The following is a 20,051-nucleotide window of genomic DNA, read 5'->3' as shown; positions in this document are numbered from 1 at the left end:
CAACAAATGGCATATGTGGTGCCTCTACATGGCCTTAGAGCATGACCTTCTTATGATAGAGAATTGCCCCTTGCGTTAGATTGAACAACTAAACTTTGCCACAGGATGTACTCCATCGGCCTTAGATGGCATAAGGCATAGGCCACCTTGTTCAAAAGCTCTGCCCAGGGTCACACAACCAAGGCATCTTAGCTTGGGTACCCTTTAGATGACATCCTTGGGCTTTTCATCAAGCTCTTCTGAGTGATAGATGGAGACATGGATGCTTCCCCTTCAATCTTTGCCTCCACTTATATTTAGTTTGGATGTTGAAACTTGAGATAGGGCCTCAAGGCACTCCAACAGTCTCTTGCGCACATTGTTTTCTAGTCCCATTAATATGCTCCCTGTTGCTTTGTGGACATTAATAAAATTTTCTTTTGACCACTAATACTCTATAGTGTCATTGACCTATTCCTTGGTTATTTATGGACATTAATAAAATTATCATAAGTTAGAGATTGATGCATTATTAGTATTATCAAAATTGTAATTTATGAAATTGTGGGTGCCTTGTTGACTAAGATTGTCATTTTCAATGGTCAAATTTATTGTAAACTTACCTACAGAGGTTGGGTAATTGGTTTGAGACATTTTCTTTGTTGTTAAGGTGCATGGCTACAAGGAGAGATATTCCTGATGGTTCACTGTGGAGGACTGCTGTGGAGGCTTTCAATCATATCTTGGTAGATGACATTACCAGTTTGCAGTCAAATTTACAATCCTTTGGCTCTAAGGTTGATTTACCCAGTAGTGGACCTGGAAGGTCCCGCTTCTGGAAAGAAGTTGCAGATACCTATGAAACATTTCTTTTGGGTTCTTGTGGGCGTGCTTTTCCTTCTGAAATTCTGTCACCTGCAATCCTAAAAGCTGATGAATCTCTTGAAGCAAATGTTCTAGAGGTTTTGTGCAACAGGGTGCTGAATTCATCTATAGATGCTCCTGTGGAGGTGAGCATTCATTTGATTAGTTTTATGTAAATAAGACATTGGACACTGTTTTATAATTTTGAAATGTTATGGTCGACTTCTTTTCATAATATGTTGTTCCTCCCCTCTTGTGTTTCTTTCCATAATGAAGTATGGACATTCAATGGTGGATCTACATGCAGGTTTTTCAAAGATTAGTTTCTACTCTAGATCGGTGTGCAGCTCGTACATCCAGTTTGCCCATCGAGAGTGTTGGGCTTTTACCTGCACATTGCAGCAGGTTCTCCTTGACTTGTTTACAGAAGATTTTTTCGCTTTGCAGGTGTGTTATTTCTTTGATTTCAGAGACCACTATTTTATGGTGCCCTATTTCTTTGAGTAGCAGTCAATAAGAGTATGTGTAGCTTAGTGAAATAAATACCACATCTTGCATTTTGTCTTCAGTGGACAGTATGGGTGTGTACTAGTGAGTTACAATGTATATTGCAGCATTACTTATTTCACTATCCTCATGATTTTATAATATGTTATTTTTTCATGAAATATTTTATGGTTCTCTGCATGGTTCTGATAATTTTAATTGACATAGGATACGTTACCTTGCAGCAAAATGTTGCTCAATGTGAACCCTCTGAAACTGTTCAATTATTTTTTATCTTATGTATTCAGGTCACGTACTGAGTTTTAGTTATGCCCAATATCCAGAGGTTAGCTAATGGTAATCAATCGCTAAAACTGTCCAGGCTGAGATTTACATGGCAGGTGCTATTGTAAAATTTAAATTGCTATCACATCTTTCAGTCTTCTGCTTTGAGCACACAAATTTGCTCTTTGCAGTTATTCTTTAAACTCAGAATTCAAGAGAAGTTGTTGAACAGATTTGTTTGAACAGATTGAACTTATTTGAGAATTTTAACCCTTGACTATGGAAAAGGAACCGTATATTGGGAAGTTGTAAAGGACCCAAGAAAATCTTGATTACCATGATAGATATCTGTAGACAAGAGTGTGGAGATTATTATAAGAAAAACCTAAACCCCGTTTGATGTAATCATCTCCCCAAAACTAGTGAGCATCTGCATATGCTCACAGCTCATCTATCCATGAGTGAAAGGCTATGTGCCCTTTCATTTTGGTGCCCATTAGTGAATATTCTATGAATGACTAAAGAATCTTCTGTCTCTGTCGAATATGATATAAGTTTGCAGTCCAAAATTCATCCAAACATTCTTGATGCAGAGGTTTGTGGTGTATTGTCCGGTTATGGTCTTTCTACAGAGAATCAAAACTGCTATCTTACTGAACAGGGCAACCATTTATGAGACTTAATCTAATGAACATGTATTATATTTTTACTTTCTATATTGTATTTTATCTTTATCCTTGGGTGACTTTATCTATTGATCACTGACCCACTTCGTTGTATTTTATTAGAGATTTGGTAATCTTTGATCATTCTCTGCACAGTTTTGTACTCTATATAATAATAAAATTAATGTACAGCATGTGTACAGTTCCAACATTACTCTTCTCATAATTGCATACTTTCTTTGTTATGAGTTCTTGTGTGTGAATATAATAGGAATTGCTGGAATTATAATTGCATCAATTGGTATCAGTCTTATGATTAGGGCTTCCCATGAGCTTTTCCATTTTAGTCTCCTTCAAGATTTTATTCCTACCTATAATATTCATTGAGCTCCTTAGGCTGTGGGACTATGGCCATAAGTCCAAACTTCTACTGTGGGGTAGTTTGAATTGTAAAGTGCAAATTTCTACTAATTTCGGCTCTTTATTTCATTTTTCCTTGTAATTCACAGATCAATATTTCCCACATCTATATGTTCCCACATCTCCTAAGTTCCATGGATCTTGGTAAAGTCTCTAGTGACTTTGGAAACCCCAGGATGTAATATCCCCAATTTTGATTTTCAGCATTAGATACGAGTTTTGGGAGAGGATGCAATTTTGGCATTGGGACTTAGGAGGAAAAAGGGAAATTGCAGCTCTAGTGGAATGTGGAGGCCACAAGAAAGAAAAATTCGACCTAAGGAGGGAACTTGCACTCTTGGAGGAGAGCGAAAAGAGAAGGAAGTGCGAATTACGAGAGAGAGAGAGAGAGAGAGAGAGAGAGTGGGGACCACAAGGAGAACAGAGACCAACAAATGATAAATAGATCTTGGGGGCCTCACTTTTGGGCGTCTTTTGTCATTTTACAATTCAACTCTAGTTCTCCTGAGCTACTAAGCCAAAACCCGTGTTGTTTAGCACTTTGAAAATTTCACCATTGAAATCCTGTTGTAGCTGTTACCCACCATTTTGTGGGTAATATCCCTAGGAGAAAATTTTTCTCCAAGATGATCCTCAGCCGGTAGACAGTGGCCCTTTGCAGCCACCAACTAGCTCATTGTGCCTTTTCTTTGCCACCTGAGCCAGCCATGTGGTCCCTCGCCCATCTGCCATGATCGTATGTTTGAAGGTGGGCCTCCCAAATCTAAAGGTATGCCTTGTCATTTTGAAATTGAGTATTATAGTTTTCTTATCATGGACACTTCTGGGCATGGATTAATGGGGGGATTCGACAGAAAGAATGGGCTAGGTCTGTGATTCTGTCTCGATTCTATCCCCTAGATCCCTTTTAGGAATTAACCTTGGATTCTAGTCCCATGGGATCTCTTTTATTGACTATTTGGTTCTAGGGATGGTATTTCACGGGAAACCCTGATTTTGGTTGTGTGGTCTTGCTCCCTTATCCGCTTATATTACCCTCTTTCCATCCATTATTGCCCCATTCATCATATTTCCCACCTGGGTCCACATCCCTCCATTGGGTCCACATAGGGTTAGCTTGCCCCTTCCCCTTGCCCACACCTTGGGTCATGGCCTGGAATGAAGCCCGAAGGTTGATGCAGCCTAAGTCACCAGATTCGGCGAATTTGAATGGAAAAATTTGAAATTCGCCGAACTTTAAATGAATTCGAATTTATTCATTCAAGTTCATCGAACAAAATGGCGAACTCGAACTTGAAACGAATTCGAATTTAAAGGCGAATTTAATTGTTGGAAATCGTTGAAAATCATTCAGATTCATTTTGAAATTCGATTTTGCAGTGTTAAAAAATTAGAAATGAAACATGAATGCGGGCCCGTGGTTTTGTTTTGGTTTCATTGTTTGCCGCGGCTCGTGGGTTAGAAGTTAGGTTTCCATTTCATTAAACTTTGCAGCGACCAGCCGGCGGCGACCACTGACCTCGACTCTCAGCAGCGTGAGGCTTGAGCTCAACTCATACACAACCTACAGGTCTCGACTCTCAGGCTTCAGCTTAGTCTCAGCGGATTACAAACTTCTAAGTTATGGCCGTAACCTAGAAGTTGCCAATCCCTTCGCTAACATTCCAATTCGAAGCTGGCTGCTCCACCGCTCAGATTAGTGTTTGAATTCGAGCTCGAATCCACAAATTGTAAGACACCGTTAGACACTGAGTCTTAGCATCGACCTCATCTCAGGCTATGGACCGTGGTTTGAAGGTTGTGGCAATGTCCTGAAGGTTGACAATGCTAACCAGAACTCGTCCTCGTGTGAATACTCGCCCTCTTGCCAAAACGTTGACCAGTGAGTGATCAAGGGTACTGCACAGTGCACACTTTCAAACTCCTGTAGGCTGTGTATTGTTGTTTTTTTTGGCTGTAAATTTTTTGTTTGTTTGTTTTTGCATTATTCAATTCATCTCCTATTGGACGTGATCACTGATATCGATACAGTAACTAAGAAATAAAAGATTAAGTTATAAATTTATAATATGTCTTGCCAAAATTGAGGTCCACTTGGATGAGGATCACACAGTTTTCATTAAAGGACTTAAGTTCTCATGTATAGGCTGCAACTTGGACTTTGCCCTTAAAAGTTGACAGAGCCTGAGAGCAGTGAGCCTTCTGAGTCCTGACAGAGCCTGACTCCTGAGAGCAGTGAGCCTTCAAGCAAGCCCTCAAGCAGCCTCGGCCCTCCAGCAAGCCGCACAGTGCACTGTCCAGACTCCAGCTTCCAAGTTCCAGCCTCCAGGTAAGTCAAAAATTTAAATACACTTTTTTTTATCAGTTCAATAAAATTTACTAGTTTTTATCAGTTAAAATTAAATACAATTTATCAGTATTTAAAGAGGCTCAGGCTGAATTTTGAACTGATAATTTTTTTTTTTATAAATTATAGTTTCAAATTTTCATAATTTCATTCTGCAAAAAAAATAAAACTAATTAAAATGTAAATTGAAAAAAAATTGCAGACATTTCAGGCTTCAAGCCTTCACCTCAGTCTTCAACAATCAGAGGTTCAGAACCTTCAAATTTCAATGGCACCCCCAAAATCAACTGTTGTAGCTTGGAATTTTGTCAAAAAAGATGGGAATAATCTTTCATGTCAGCTGTGTGGACATGATTTCACTGGCACTTTAACTAGAGCAGTGGATCACCTTCTCGGTATTAGCAATGGAAGTGGAGGTGGTGTTGAAGGCTGCACTAAGATCTCTGATGAACAAAAAGCCACAGTGGAGAAAGACCATTTCACTGCAAAGATGCAAAAGGAGAAAAGGGTAAATAAGAGGTAGCGAATTGAGAGGGAGATTGCCATGTCTTCCTCCAACACCATTAATTCAATCTCAAACATTGGTGGATCAAGTTTTACTCAAGTAAAAATAGGGGGAACCAAAACGTTAAATCAATTTTGGAAACCTATTGAGAAACAAGAAGTTGATGATGCTGTTGCAGAATTCTTTATGCATGTTCAATTCCCTTTAATGTGGCGAGGAGTCCATATTTTAAAAATGTAATTAAAAAGACCATTGATTTTGGGAAGGGCTATGTTCCTCCCGAATCTAAAGCTTTAAGGACAACTTTGCTAAAGAAAACAAACGACAGTGACAGGAAAGTTGGCTCAGATTAAAGAGTCTTGGAAGCTTACAGGATGCACAATTTTGAGTGATGGTTGATCAGATTTGTGTCATCGCCCATTGATCAATGTGCTTGTTTATAGTCCTCAAGGGGTACTTTTCTTGAAGGCAGTAAATGTAATGGATCGAGTGAAGACATCAGAATTTATTTTTGGATGAAGTGATTCAAGAGGTTGGGGAGGAAAATGTTGTCCATGTTATTACAGATAATGCATCAAATTGTGTTGGTGCAGGGAAGCTGATTATGGAAAAGTATAATCACATTTATTGGACCCCTTGTGCAGCTCACTACTTGGATTTAATGTTGCATGACTTAGCCAAATTTCCTTGGGTCAATGAGACAATCTGAAGAGCCAAAACAATTGCAAACTTCATCATCAACCATCGTCTCACTTTGAGCATATACAGGAAGAATGCATCAAAAGAGTTGTTGAGGCCTTGTGATATAAGGTTTGTCACTTTTTATATCACTCCGAAAAGAGTTGTTGAGGAAAAAGCGAGCCTAAGAGTTGTTTTTTGCAACACTGAGTGGGAGAGATCTACCCTTTCAAAAGAAACTAAGGGGAAAAATGTTGAACAAATAGTGCTCAATAATGGCTTTTGGGAAAATGCAAACAAGGTTTTAAAAATATGTGGCCCAATTGTTAATGTGCTCCGCATGGTTGATGGTGACAAACCTTGTATGGGTTTTGTTTATGAAAGCATTGATCGTTGCAAAGAGACCATTGCAACTGCTTTTAATAATGTGGAAGCTGATTACCAGGAGATATGGGATTTAATTGATCAAAGATGGAAGATGATGCATAGTCCATTACATGCAACAACATGCTATTTGGACCCTAGATTGTTTGGGTTACCAAGACATAGGGATGAAGAAGTCATGAATGGACTTATCCAGGCTATTGAGAAGCTAAATCCAGATCCAGAAATTGCAGGTTTGGTCAGAAGTCAGTTGAGGGCATACAGGTTAGAAGAAGGGTTATTTGGAACACAATCAACAAAGTATGATAGGAGCAGAAGTGATCCAACAGTATGGTGGGAATTTTATGGTTCAGGGGCACCAGAATTGCAAAATTTTGCAATTCGTATCTTAAGCCAAGGATCAAGTGCATCAGCATGTGAAAGGAATTGGAGTTCCTTTGACCACATTCATTCCAAGAAAATAAATAGATTGTTATCTGGAAGATTAGAAGATCTTGTTTATGTTCGTAGTAACTTGCAGTTGGCTTTGAAAAATGTGGCTAAAGAGTCATCCAATTCCTCTACTCCGTGGATCGATCATGATCCAAATGCATCAATGGATGAAGCTGATTTGTACATTGACAGTAACATTGACAGGGAATTGACTGATGGATTTGATGCTGAAGCATCTTGCGGATTCACAACTCCTTCTGCTCTTGATGATATAGAACTTTTTGATATAACAAGTGGGCCACAAGAACATCAAGAATAAAACTTCTGTTCCTGTTTTAGATTTCTAGTTTACTTTTTGCATAAACAATTTTCTAAAACTACCAAGCTACTTTAAACTTTCGAGTTTATATATTTTGAATACTTTTTTATCAGATTGTTTTTCAATATATGAAATCTGATATGGCCCATGGTTTTGTTGAATTTGATATGGGTGCCAATGTCTATGATGAATTTCTCACCTTATTTACTATGTATGGAAGTTGGTTCTTTATTGGAATTTGGCACTTGCTTTCATGGTTTATAAAATTATGTGGAAATGATTTAAATGTTTGAGCAATAATCTTATGTCTTTGTAATGTGCATTATGGACTTTGAATTTGACTTTAAATTGATTTTTTTTATATATATACAATTTTTTTTTTGAATTTCTATATGTCTAATTTGAAGTCAAACTTTATCGGCAAAATTTTAGTTGGCGAACTTTATTCAAATTTCAAGGTCGCCGAACTCGAACACGAACATGAACTTGGTGACTTAGGATGCAACTGAAAAGAAAGTTAAAAGCATATATGGCCACATTTAACAAGAAAAGTAACATAAAATGCAAAAGATGGTCGGGACAAAAACATTTAGCACGTGGGCAAAAGCCAATACATGAGCTTGACCCCATCATCATGGCCATCACCCTGGTTCCGACAGGTTCTATGAGCCATCTTCATCATGTAGGAACCCATGATTGTCCCAACAACTAGTGAGCGATGAATTGCCCCACCTTAAAAGGGGTATTCCACTGCTATATCTTACACATCATGCTCTAACCCCTTGAGCCCTGAGCAGTCAATCAAAGAAAATCATAAAAAAACAAAAGGCATAAAAGAAGGGTGGAAAATCAAGGTCGGGGCACCTCATGTACCACGATTTCTCCCTCCTATACATTATAAACCCAAGTGTGGGCTTCTCTCTTATCAGCTACCCTTGTACCCTAGCATGTGACCCAGGGTTGCCCCTTCTCATTCCATACTTCATTCACCTATCTGCTACATGCCACCACCTTTGAAGGATGTACCTTTACTATATAATCCCCTTTAGAAGCAGAAACCACCTAATGGGGCATTTGGTTAACCCCATTTGGAGTTTTGGAGACATTAGCACATCCCAAAGCCCATTATGGAAGGGAAGACCATTATGAAGTCCCCACCTGTGGTCCATGATTAGGTAAGCTCATTTACTCGATTTCTTTAATGACTTGTATTGGAAGGCTAGGGGACACATTAGATCTTATGCCGGATTGCAGATGGTTTCCGTTTGGGTTTGGTCTCGCTATACGAGGTCCTAATCCTCTAGAGGGCTACATTGGCACATGTAGGGTGAACGTTGAGAGCCATGGGCCTCCACAATAGCAAATTTCACTCCATGGATCCCCACAGCCATTCAGAGATTGCTCGTGGTTCACTTATTGGACGAGGAGGATGCACCTGATCCATCATGCCCAGCTGGCCCCATATCTACACCATACACTTGGCAAATGATCCAAAACTTGCATGATGAGGATCACCTACACCATCATCCTAGCCCTTGTAGATGATCTACAACATCTTTGATTTGTTTGGAGACCCGTGAGGACACCTGTGTGCCCCCACGTGTCATTTGGAGCACCATAGGTTATTAGAAGGGGTCAACCCCTTGTCCACTGCTTTTGAGGGTCCTATTCTTCATTGTGGCACCCATGGACCTCATTAGGCCTCTTAGAGGGCCCTACAACATGCATAGATTATTATTTGACCTCTTGAGAGGCTTACTTTTTCATTTATGAGCTAGTTTGGTGGGCTTGTCACCAAAAGTTGTATTATTAGCACATTATTTTATTTTGAGGGCTTATGTAGGCCAAGGAGGCTAATTCGAACTCCTAAGATGTGTATAAATACAAGTGAGGTGAGATCATTTCTCATCATCACTTTGGATTGGATCTCTCTCTTCTTTAGAGAATTTCGCACTTTTTTCTGGAGGATGAATTGGAGCATTTATGGATGAATTTTGATGTATGGTTATTGGTCTATCTTCTCTTGGAGATTCTCCATTGTCATTTGTGAATGGTTGGATATACTCTACTGCATGTAAGTACAAAATTTTGATGTTATTCTTGTTACTTTTGTCATATATGTTGGATTGGGATTTTCGTTGTTTTAGGGCTAATTGCTGCATGCAAATTATTGCTTAATATTGTGGGATTGTCTCTATTATAACATTTTCTCCATGTATGGGCCATGTTGTGTGAGCGAAACCTCGTAGGGGTAAAATCTAACCTTGATAAGTCATTCCTCTTATGCATTTGAAGTATAAAAGTTGTAAGATTGCTTTCACTTGACCTAAAGGGTTTGTGAAGTAATTTTGAGGCCTCCTTGACTGGGAACCAAGAAATCTTACACATAATCAACATAGACTCCATTCTCCCAAGGATTAAGGCACTGATCTACCAAGGGTGGTTACCAAATCTCTTGTCTTTTCACCTTCTCCCAAGTCTAGCCACATTTGAGTTCCTAGGGCATCAATTTCCCGACATGTTAGCCACTGAAAAAATTTGATCTCCTAGGGTCTCCTGCACTGGCCTTTCCTCTAGCCCTCCAAATTTGAAAACATTCCGACGATGGAATTGACAGAAAAGCGAAGCCCTAGCTTCATGACAAAAACTTTTTCTACCATCCCCAAGGCTAGCACTTCCCAAGGTCAAACCAACATCTTCGAGTAATTATATTTTCTTTGATCCTCTCTCCACCTTGTCTAGGGTAAGAATATTATTGGTTGCTACATTCCTTCCTCATAACCTAGACTGGGTCCACTTGGCCCCCTGTGGTCCCACTCCTTTGAAAGACCATTCTTCAAGAACCATCTGGGATACCAATTCTAATAAGGATTTTAGGGATTGGGAATCTCCTTCGCACGTCTTATCCCATAAACCTAACCCTCAAATCGTTTCTTCCTTTCCTTAGATTACCTAGTACCTTGCTTACAAAGAAAGCAACCTTTATCCTACAAATTCTGGGAAAGGGTTGTTCGGGTCACTCATATTCATTGACTTATCCTTCATTAGTGACTCCACACATACCAGATCTCCTCCCATCGATGAAAATCCATAAATAGAAGGGAGCCTTATCTGAGGTGATAGTGGGCTAAGACTCCATTTGTTGCCCTTGGCGTAGCATTTTCGCTTTAGGGATTCCCCTTAGGTTCCCTGCTAGTTTGAGCGGTAACAACAACAACTCGTATTATTTCTTCTAAGTGAAAAATTTATTATTCAGTTTATTGCTATGGCAACATCAAAATAAACACACTACAACCTTCACAAATAAAACTACGAAAAATAAATAGCATTGGAAACTAAGAAAATACTAGCACACACACATAAAATGACACCGTTATTTTTGGACAACTGTCCCCAGAAAAATCTAACTTGGGAAAACTAGTGCAGCAGTGAGGGTTTTTATTATTATGCAGCAGTGAAAATCTGAGTACAATCTATGGATGCCCAATTGGCAATCCAAACAACAAGAAAATCTGGGCAAAATTATTTTAAGGGAATTAGCCTTCTTCCACAAGCAATCCCGACACAACTTCCTGCAGAAAACTCACCTTCCTAGACCCTCTACATCGGCCTCTGCGCTGCTCTGCACAAACCCTATGTTGTCAAGCCTCCAACCTACCTTTGATGAAGTCGTTATGCTCGTCTTTGCTGGGGAAATCGCCTCTTTGACACTTTGGACCCTCTGCCCAACCTCTGGAATTGAGAACGAATTTCTCTCTAGAAAATCGAACTACTTCTATGAAGCCATTGTGCAGTCCTCTACACCGCCTCACTAAGAATAACTCTGTCCTCTTGCTGCTGCCTCTCTGGATCTAGAAAACTTCCTTCAGATCATTGTCCCTGCCCTTATTATCTCTGCTGTCTCACTCAAGCTCTAATTCTCGGCAACTGACTATTGCTACTCTGGAAAGTCGAATTCTCCAAGTGACTCTGGTGCATTCTCCATCACCACATCGATCCCCTCTTATATCTTCCTATTGAGACTCCAACGACCAAGATTAAATCTTAATCGATGGCTCAGGTCATTTCTGGATCAATCCGTGTGAGTTTCTAGAGAATTTTCACCTTGACTTAATTAATTTTGAGTAATTAGCCATATTCCCTAAGTTTCTTACGAAATATTTAAAAATCGGCTAAAAATCTAATTAAGCCATCTCTAGATGGAATTTCCAGAAACGATTTCTGAGTTTTGGAGATCTCATGTATTCTAGCCTCTCCACCAAATTTCGTGGCTAGAACACATTCGATGCTACAAAAGCTAACACTCCCTCTTAGCGAGGAATGTGTTTTGGTGTTGCACATCCTGCCACAACACCTTGTCTTTGTATCACCTCCTATCACACTGCTGATATTTGGCTACTGTGACTACCTGCAACTGCCCACCAACCACTGCGCAACTTTGATGCTGCATCTGTGCTGCTGCTGACCCTGCTGTACTACTGCCAACACTGCAACTCCCTCTCATCGGTTGTTGCTGCAACTGCAACTTCAACTACTGCAACTGAGAAGCATCCAAAATACTGAACCAACTGTGTTCAGTATGATGCATTTGTCTCCCGAGTCCTGACTGCTATTAGCATCTGTACTGCCTCTGAAGAATCTGCGTTGTTGCTGACTCTACATTGCTGCCAATTCTGCACTGCGCTCTCCAGCATCTGATTGCAACTAGTCCTTCAATTGTCACTCGGGAATTTTGATTGCAGCTTTGACACTGATCCATCTTGCTACTGAATACTGTGGGCCCCAGTAGCAAGGTAATGATTCATGAGGTGGACTCCTCAAGGACCTTGCCCAATCTCTGTAGCTCTCTAGGGCTACAACTCCAAGCCACCCAACCTCACTCCTGGAGCTATGTGGGCTATCATAGTGAGGTCTTCCTCCAACCTGGAGGATAGCCTATCTATCTCAACATTTGCTGCTGCCTAGTCCTGTTTCTCCTCTGTCCTTCTTTCTAAGAGGACACTAGGTATTGTAGTGGCCAAACTCACCACACTTGAAGAACTTGACCTTAGACAGATCCTTCTTCTTCTTTCTCTGCTCCCCTTTCCCCTGACTGGGACCCTTAAATGCAAGGGCCACATTCTCCTCCTTCACCACCATCTGTCCGTTGCTACTGTTGCCATTGGTAGAGCTCTTCAGTAGAGCTCATCTCAATTCCTCCAGCTGCAAATTGGTTCGCATTTTGTCCCATCTTGGTAGCGTGTCTTTTCCCAATATACTTTGGACGAAGACCTGCCAATCCTCTGAGACACTATTGAGTGCCAATCGTACTAGTTCTGAAGGTTGAGGCGCTACCCCAACAACTGAAAATTGATCTCGAACCTCCTGAATCCTAGTGAGGAAGGGATCTATGCCTTCCCCCTTTTGCATCCTAATGCATCTCAACTTCTCCTCTAGGAACATCTTCCGTTGCTCGGAAGTACCCTGGTATAGCATGGAGAGAGCATCCCACATCTCTTTGGCCGTTCCCTTGGCCGCTATATGTGAGACTATATGGTCCCGGACTCCATCCAGGATCAACCGCTTCGCCCGTGCCATCTCCTTCCTATATTCCTTGAGCTGGTCTGCATCCTGAGGAACTGCCACTACATTATCAGTGTAGGCTTTCAAGCCATATTCATCTAGAAGGAAGGACATCCTAGCCTTCCAGATGAAATAGTTGGAAGATCCATCCAACCTATCCTAATCTCTAAGCCCTGTAGTGGCTATCTCTGAAACTGTCGAAAACTGCCTCTTTCCTTGTGCTTGGGTGCTGCTCTACTATTTTCACTTTCTCCTAGAATGCATGACTCTGCTAGCTGGTACTGCCAGGCTGCAATTGGAAATTCAAACTTCCGAGACTCGAAGTTCCCTGAGGAAAATTTTCCCTCTGCTATGTGTGCTTCTCTCTTCCACCCGGTGTGGATTTTGCATCTGCAACCTGCAGCAAAACCCTCTGCATCCAACCATAAATTTGCTTAGTGAAAATTTGACCTGTAGCTGCTTCCTTTGATTGTTGGAATCACTATCGTGTGCAAATTGAATTTTCTGCACCCCTGCAATGGAAAATCAATTTTTCTGCCCAACAATTCTACCTGCCAGTCTAAGCATTGCGCTGCCTCTATGAATTTCGGCCTGCTGCTCCTTTGGAATAGCGAAATTCCCATCTTCACTTTTGAACTTTTCGGCTGATCATTCATGCTTTGATACCATGTGAAAATTTTACCATTGAAATCCTATTGCAACAACTGGTGTTATTTCTTCTAACTGATAAATTTATTATTCAATTTATTGCTACGACAACATCGAAATAAACACATTGCAACCTTCACAATGTAAAACTGCGGAAAATAAATAGTGCTGCAAACTGATAAAATACTAGCACACACATAAAAATGACACCGCTATTTTTGGATAATTATCCCTGAAAAAACCCAACTTGGGAAAACCGGTGCAATAGTGAGGGTTTTTATTATTATGCAATAGCAAAAATATGAGTACAATCTATGGATGCCCAACTGACAATCCAAACAAGAAGAAAATCTAGGCAAAATTATTTTAAGGGAATTACCCTTCTTCCACAAGCAATCCAGGCACAACTTCCTTCAGAAAACTCAGCCCCCTAGACCCTTTGTGTTGCTTTGCATAGACCCTATGACGTCAAGCCTCAAACCTGCCTCTGATGAAGTCATTCAACCTGTCTCTACAGAGGAAATTGCCTCTCTGACACTATGGACCCTCTACCTGGCCTTTGGAATTGAGAATGAATTTCTTTCCAGCAAACCGAACTGCTTCTTTGAAGCAACTGTGCAGTCCTCTATGCTGCTTCATTGAGAATAACTCGACCCTCTTGCTGTTGCCTCTCCGGATCTGGAAAACTTCCTCGAATCACTGTCCCTGCCCCTCACTATCTCTGCTACCTCACTAAAGCTCGAACTCTCTGACAGCTGACTACTGCTACTCTGGAAAATCGAATTCTCCAAGTGACTCTAGTGCATTCTCTATCACCACATCAAGCCCTTCTTATATCTTTTTGTTGGAACCCCAACGACCAAGATTAAATCTTAATCGATGGTTCAGATCATTTCTGGATCGATCCATGTGAGTTTCTAGAGAATTCTGACCTTAACTTAATTAATTCTGATTAATTAGCCATATTCCCTAAGTTTAGACAAAATCAGCGAATAATCTAACTAAGCCATCTCTGGGTGGATTTTCTAGAAACGATTTATTAGGTTTTGGAGATCTCATGTATTCTAGTCTCTCCACCAAATTTTGTGGCTAGAACACATTCGATGCTACAAAAACTAACAAGCACAAGGGATTTCCGAGCGGGAATTCCTTCCTCATTTCGATGATGTTCGAGTGTCTCCCTAGTGAGGCAATTTGGGGAGCTCAATTCAGAGTTTCCATTGGACATAATTATAGGAGTTTACTCAGCAGATCGCATTTCTTGGGCGTAGAGGTATTTGCATGGAGCATTTTATGTGAGCAAGCGTGGGTTAGAGGCTCTAGGTTTTTGCATGGAATTACGTATGGTTAGACTAGAGTTTGGATAGTGATTTGTTGGGCTTGATTGGAGGCTATCACTTGGGTCGATTTTTCCATCTTTTGACATGGATGCAAAAGCTAATTCGTGGTGCTTGGGGGAGGAGATTCCCAGGGAATTTCCCTTCGGGGATTTATAGGAAATTTCCTCGAGGGGGTACAAAACTCTGGAGTGATTTTCAGGGCTGGAGGTACTTGCTTCAGTGTGGGATGAATTTTCCTTGCTAGGGTCTGTGCAGTCATTTTTCTGGGCTCCGTTTGTAGTAGCAAAATCACTTAGAGCTAGTGGGATTTGAAGGTTGGACTCTCACTTCTCTTTTGGGAGAAATATTGCAGGAATTTCCAGCTCAGTGGAGGAGTTTTGGAGCAAGGATTTAGCAGAGCTTTCTAAACTAGGTGTTGGGCCAGTAGTTGGAGGAGAACGCACCAACTTTGGGTAATTTCGGGTTGGTGGATTCAGGCCAAACCCTTCCGAGTTTTTGTGGGTTTGGTGAGGGAAGCACAGTTCACTTCGGGACCATTTCCACCACTTGGGTTTGCGAGATATTTTTGGGTTTTTTGGAGTTGGTGTGGAGAGCCTACATTTAATTTTGCAAAAATTTTTCGGTAGATTTGAGGGCCGAAAATTGAAATCTCAGTGCACTTATAGCAATAGTGGTAGTAAATTTTTGGGCTAGTGCAGAACATGGTGGGGAGCTCATCTAACATTTGGGCAGCTTGATCATCAGCTGGGTTTGGCTTTGCTTGCTGTAGCAAGCCCAGGTTCCTCTTTCATACTCATTTGTACTCCATTTTGCTCAAAAATAAATAAAATGGCTTAGAGTTTTGGTGCATTTCCTCGTGTTTGATTTGCTGTGTATGTGTTGAATTTCATAGTTGTTGTCATAGTTCATGTTTCTGTTATTCACTTAATATTTCTGTTAGGAATATTACAGTGGTATCAGAACCATAATCTTGGCCAACTATGGGGTAGCCAACTAGATCATGGAAGATTTGGGCATGTATGCATAGTGACCGTTAAACCATAGACAACCCATGGCTCAAGGAAGATTTAGTATGCAAGAATTTAAGGGTGGAATCCGCTGGAACGATGAGAGATTGGCCCAGTTGAGGAAGGTTTCAGACCAGTTCCATCCTCATCCTTATGGTAGAGACACTATAGGTGCACAGGCTATGGGGTGCAACCACCTACACCATGTGGGGAAATTTGACAGACTCAGTGCACCAGATCTCCTCAAAAGGAGCAGGCAAGACAGGGACATTTAGAGGGTGAGACTAGGAGGCACTTTTGCTAGTGGCGACTTGGCTTTAGATATCAGGAGCCTAAGGAGGAGGTTGAGCATGAGTTTGTGGGCACACAAGAGTGTGAGGAGCATGTCGATGTGTCCAGTGTGACACAAGAGTCACCCTTGTTGGAGATCCCTTTAGTAGCTCTAATTGACACCCTAGTTGAGAGAGTAGAGCATACACTCAAAGGGCCATCTGTTGATGAGGTACCACCCAGGGATTAGGTGTTGTCCGTTGTGGAGGTATCCATTGCCAAGGTGTCCAAGGCCATGTCCGAGCTTTTAGGTGATAGTAGCCCACAACAAATTAGTGAGGTGCTCGGAGACATGTCCAACGATGAAGCGCTGGCAGGCTCAAATTTATCCAAAGTTGTGACAGAGTTTCTAGATGATAGCTACCTATCGCTGATTGTTGAGGATGTTATGCATGATGAGCTATCTGTGGAGGGGAAATTAGTGGCTCATGTTGAGCCCATGGTGGAGGAGGATGAGCAACAATCCTTGGAGTCAGCCATTGATGAGGAGCAGTTAGGTGCATTGGCAGCCAACAGAGTTATCGTACTTTCAGACAAAAATCCCCTTCAAGCATACATTGATGGGGCTTGCAACATTGTTTGGTCGCCCCCGCATGTTGGTGAGAGAGAGACTGTGTTACCTAGGCAGATTACATGGATTGGCCAAACTAGCGAGAAGAGGCAACACGAGTTGTGTAGGATGGAGGACTTGTTCTAAGTATGGTTGTTCGTGCATTCGATCCCTTTCTCGGGGTTGGATGGTGAGAGATATTGAGTTGATATCTGGTGGAGCTGGCTAGGAGGTTAGATGTATCCATGGCCACAATTTAGCAGGGGTTGTGGATTTCTAGAGGGGCTCGAGGGCTAGATTGTTGGGATCAAGGTGGAATTCTCCATCACATGGTGGAGCCAGTGGGTGATAGTAGTCGCTATGTGATGGGTCTGATGATTGGACGCACACACATTTCTAGATCTACATCAACACTAGTGACGAGATGGTTTGACAGGAGAGCAGGTAGATATCACGAGTTATATTGGCATATTGATTGAGCATGGGATCAGAGGGTGATTAACCCACTCTGGCAGGAGTTGGTAGGAGGAGGTGGCATCGACAGGCCACTAGACAAGGCATCATATGGAGACAATGCTCTCTTATTGATATATTGGGCACCGAAGCTACTGAGGTTCGACACGGTAGCGTTATTCGTGATTACATGTGAGGAGTTGGGCTGCTCGGGTGTACCTAGGAAAATGAGGAGGTGTAGATCACATCGTGGTGGGTGCACTAACAAAGTGGCGGATACATGGGCACATATGGGATGCCCTATGGTACATGGAGGCATGGCATTGAGCATTGGTATCTAAGGGTGCATGGAGTCGTGCCACGGAGTTCAATGCTATGCAGAGGAGTGTAGGGGTACATACTTGTGTGCATCCAAGCATGTTGATGCACAACAGGGTGTCGGAGTGTTTCCGCCAGAGATCTTTTGACGAGGGTGTCAGGCACATCATTGAGTTTGGCACATAGATTTGTAAAGCGAGTTGATCACAGGGACGACCGTGAGCTTCCATTTATCACTCCAACATTGCACACTAACACAAAGGACTTGGCTATCATCTCTTGATGCTCTCATCGCAAGCAACAGGACCTAGAAGGTTCATATGAGATAGTTGGATGAGACACAATGCATTGTGAGAGAGGCTTTCCAGCTGTGGCATATGGTTAGAACGCAAGTTGGTGGATGCAGGCTTGGGGGTAATCTGATCTTCTGCAGAGGTAGCACTTGCACCACCCTTGAGCCCACACTCAGGGATTTGCATGACCCGCTTTTGGTGAGACATTTCGAGGTGTCTCAGGAACATCTACAGCAGTTGGTGGACCTTACTTGCAGGCAGATGTTTAGACTCCGAGCAGTATTGGGGAGCACTTTTAGGAGGAAGGACGACAAATCCCATTGCGTGGTATGGCCGATGCAGGGTTGTTTCGCACACACCATATTTTGTTCAGGCATTGCTTGAGGACAAACAATTTTTGGCAGGGAGTACTGCAATATCCCCAATTTTGATTTTTAGCATTAGAGATGAGCATTGGGAGAGGACACAATTTTGGCATTGGGACTTTGTTAAAATGGGAAACTAGGGCCAAACTCCATGTGCGTCTACTTATTCATGGAAGCTGATATTTTACTTGGACTCCTCTCATCGAGAGGTGTAGGATTGATCTAAAGATCATCCGATTCCGACATGTATTCATGGAGATATGAATTTATTTATGTTATGGAACAATTCGTCAAGGTCGGCCAGCAACCAAATTGCCCCCACTTGTCCTCAACGTTTTAGTATAAAAAGAGGTGGCTTGCAAGTCATTTGGAACACACCTTTTCTGATCTCTTCCGCTCCACTTGTCTTTGGGTTTTTGTGGGAGGAGATATCTTAAGATGATACGCTGACCCACGTGGAGAAACTTAACGCTATCATGGAGAAGGCTCTACGCTGTCATAGAGAAGCTCTAATGCAGTCAGGAAAGAAGGTTATATCATAGCAAGGAAGTGAGTCCTGAGCGAAAACTTCTAGACGCTGAGATAGGAGGATCATGTTATGCCCTAACCGCAGAGAATAGAGGGACTGATGTAGCCCCATAGATGCTGATTGAATGATTGCATAAAGAAGGTCTAATCAACCATGGAAGACTCTAATCAATACGTTGTTCTAAAGAATGTAAAAGGGAGCTTTTATATGCATCAAAAGAAGACCTGTCTACGCAGCTAGGAGAATGTGGTATACACTGGGAAGAGGAGGCCTGTTTCAGCAGACAAAAGAACCCTAACTACATCAAGAAGGAGACTGATCAGTGTGTCCATTTAAGGGCTATTTCAGGGGTCCAATTAGAGGGCTGAACTGCTAGTTGATAGGCCGAGGATAGGAGGCTTGAGTGAGCACTTGCTAGAGGGATATCAGTCACTCTAATAGGCTGTCATGAGCATGTTCTAAGGACTGTTGTATGCCACTTGGATTCTGAATAGTAAAGGCAAACAAACTTTCCTTGGAGATAAATTGCAGTCAAATCTGGGCAGACTTTGGGACTGTTAGGAGACTGCACTTTGGACCTGTTAAAGGAGTCTACAACTATAGCCTAGCTGCTCTGCTAGGCTGTAAGACATGTCAAGAAGCTAAGGTTGGTGAGTGTAAACGGTTGCAGCATATTGGATGAAGTGATGGGTGTAGCGTGGTGTAGCGCAGTGATGATGATGAGTGCAGCATAGTGTAATGAAGTGCAACATGATACTGTTGCAGCACAGTGATGATAATGAAGTGTAGCATGACAATGGTGCAACCAGTGATGATAATGCAGTGCAACATGGCAGTGGTGCAGCACAGTGATGATGCTGAGTGCAGCATAGTGTAATGAAGTGCAACATGATAGTGGTGCAACACAATGATGATGATGAGTGCAGCACCGTGATGATGGGTGTAGCATGTTGCATCTTAGTGATGATTAGTGCAGCATGATGAGATGCAACATAATGATGGGTGTAGCATGATGAGATGCAGCATAGTGATGGGTGCAGCATGGTACAACTCAATGATGATTAGTGTAGCATGATGAGATGCAACATAGTGATGGGTGCAACATGGTGCAACTCAGTGATGATTAGTGCAGCATGATGAGATGCAGCATAGTGATGGGTGCAGCATGATGATGAGGTGCATCTTAGTGATGGGTGCAGCATGATGATGAGGTGCAACTCAGTGATGGGTACAGCATGGTGATGGAATCACCTGAGTTCAGATTTGCTCCCTCATGTCATATTCAGTGTTGA

General features: G+C 41.8%; 1 protein-coding gene across 1 annotated transcript in view; it reads left to right on the top strand.

Annotated features, from left to right (window-relative positions):
- The first annotated feature begins 653 nt into the window (after positions 1–653).
- LOC149205702 (uncharacterized) overlaps positions 654–20,051 on the top strand; it is a 35,789-nt gene continuing 16,391 nt past the window's right edge. Inside the window, exons 1-2 of the mRNA XM_089395140.1 lie at positions 654–989; positions 1,151–1,290. Of these exons, the coding sequence (XP_089251266.1) occupies positions 654–989; positions 1,151–1,290 (476 nt within the window). The remainder of the gene's footprint in view (positions 990–1,150; positions 1,291–20,051) is intronic.

This window comes from Pinus tabuliformis, chromosome 1_2 (assembly GCF_031772625.1).
Source record: "Pinus tabuliformis cultivar Carrire ecotype Pingquan chromosome 1_2, CPIR1, whole genome shotgun sequence".
NCBI classification, from domain to species: domain Eukaryota; kingdom Viridiplantae; phylum Streptophyta; class Pinopsida; order Pinales; family Pinaceae; genus Pinus; species Pinus tabuliformis.
Note: the sequence above shows the minus strand (reverse complement) of the source record. Positions and strands in the feature narration are given on the sequence as shown.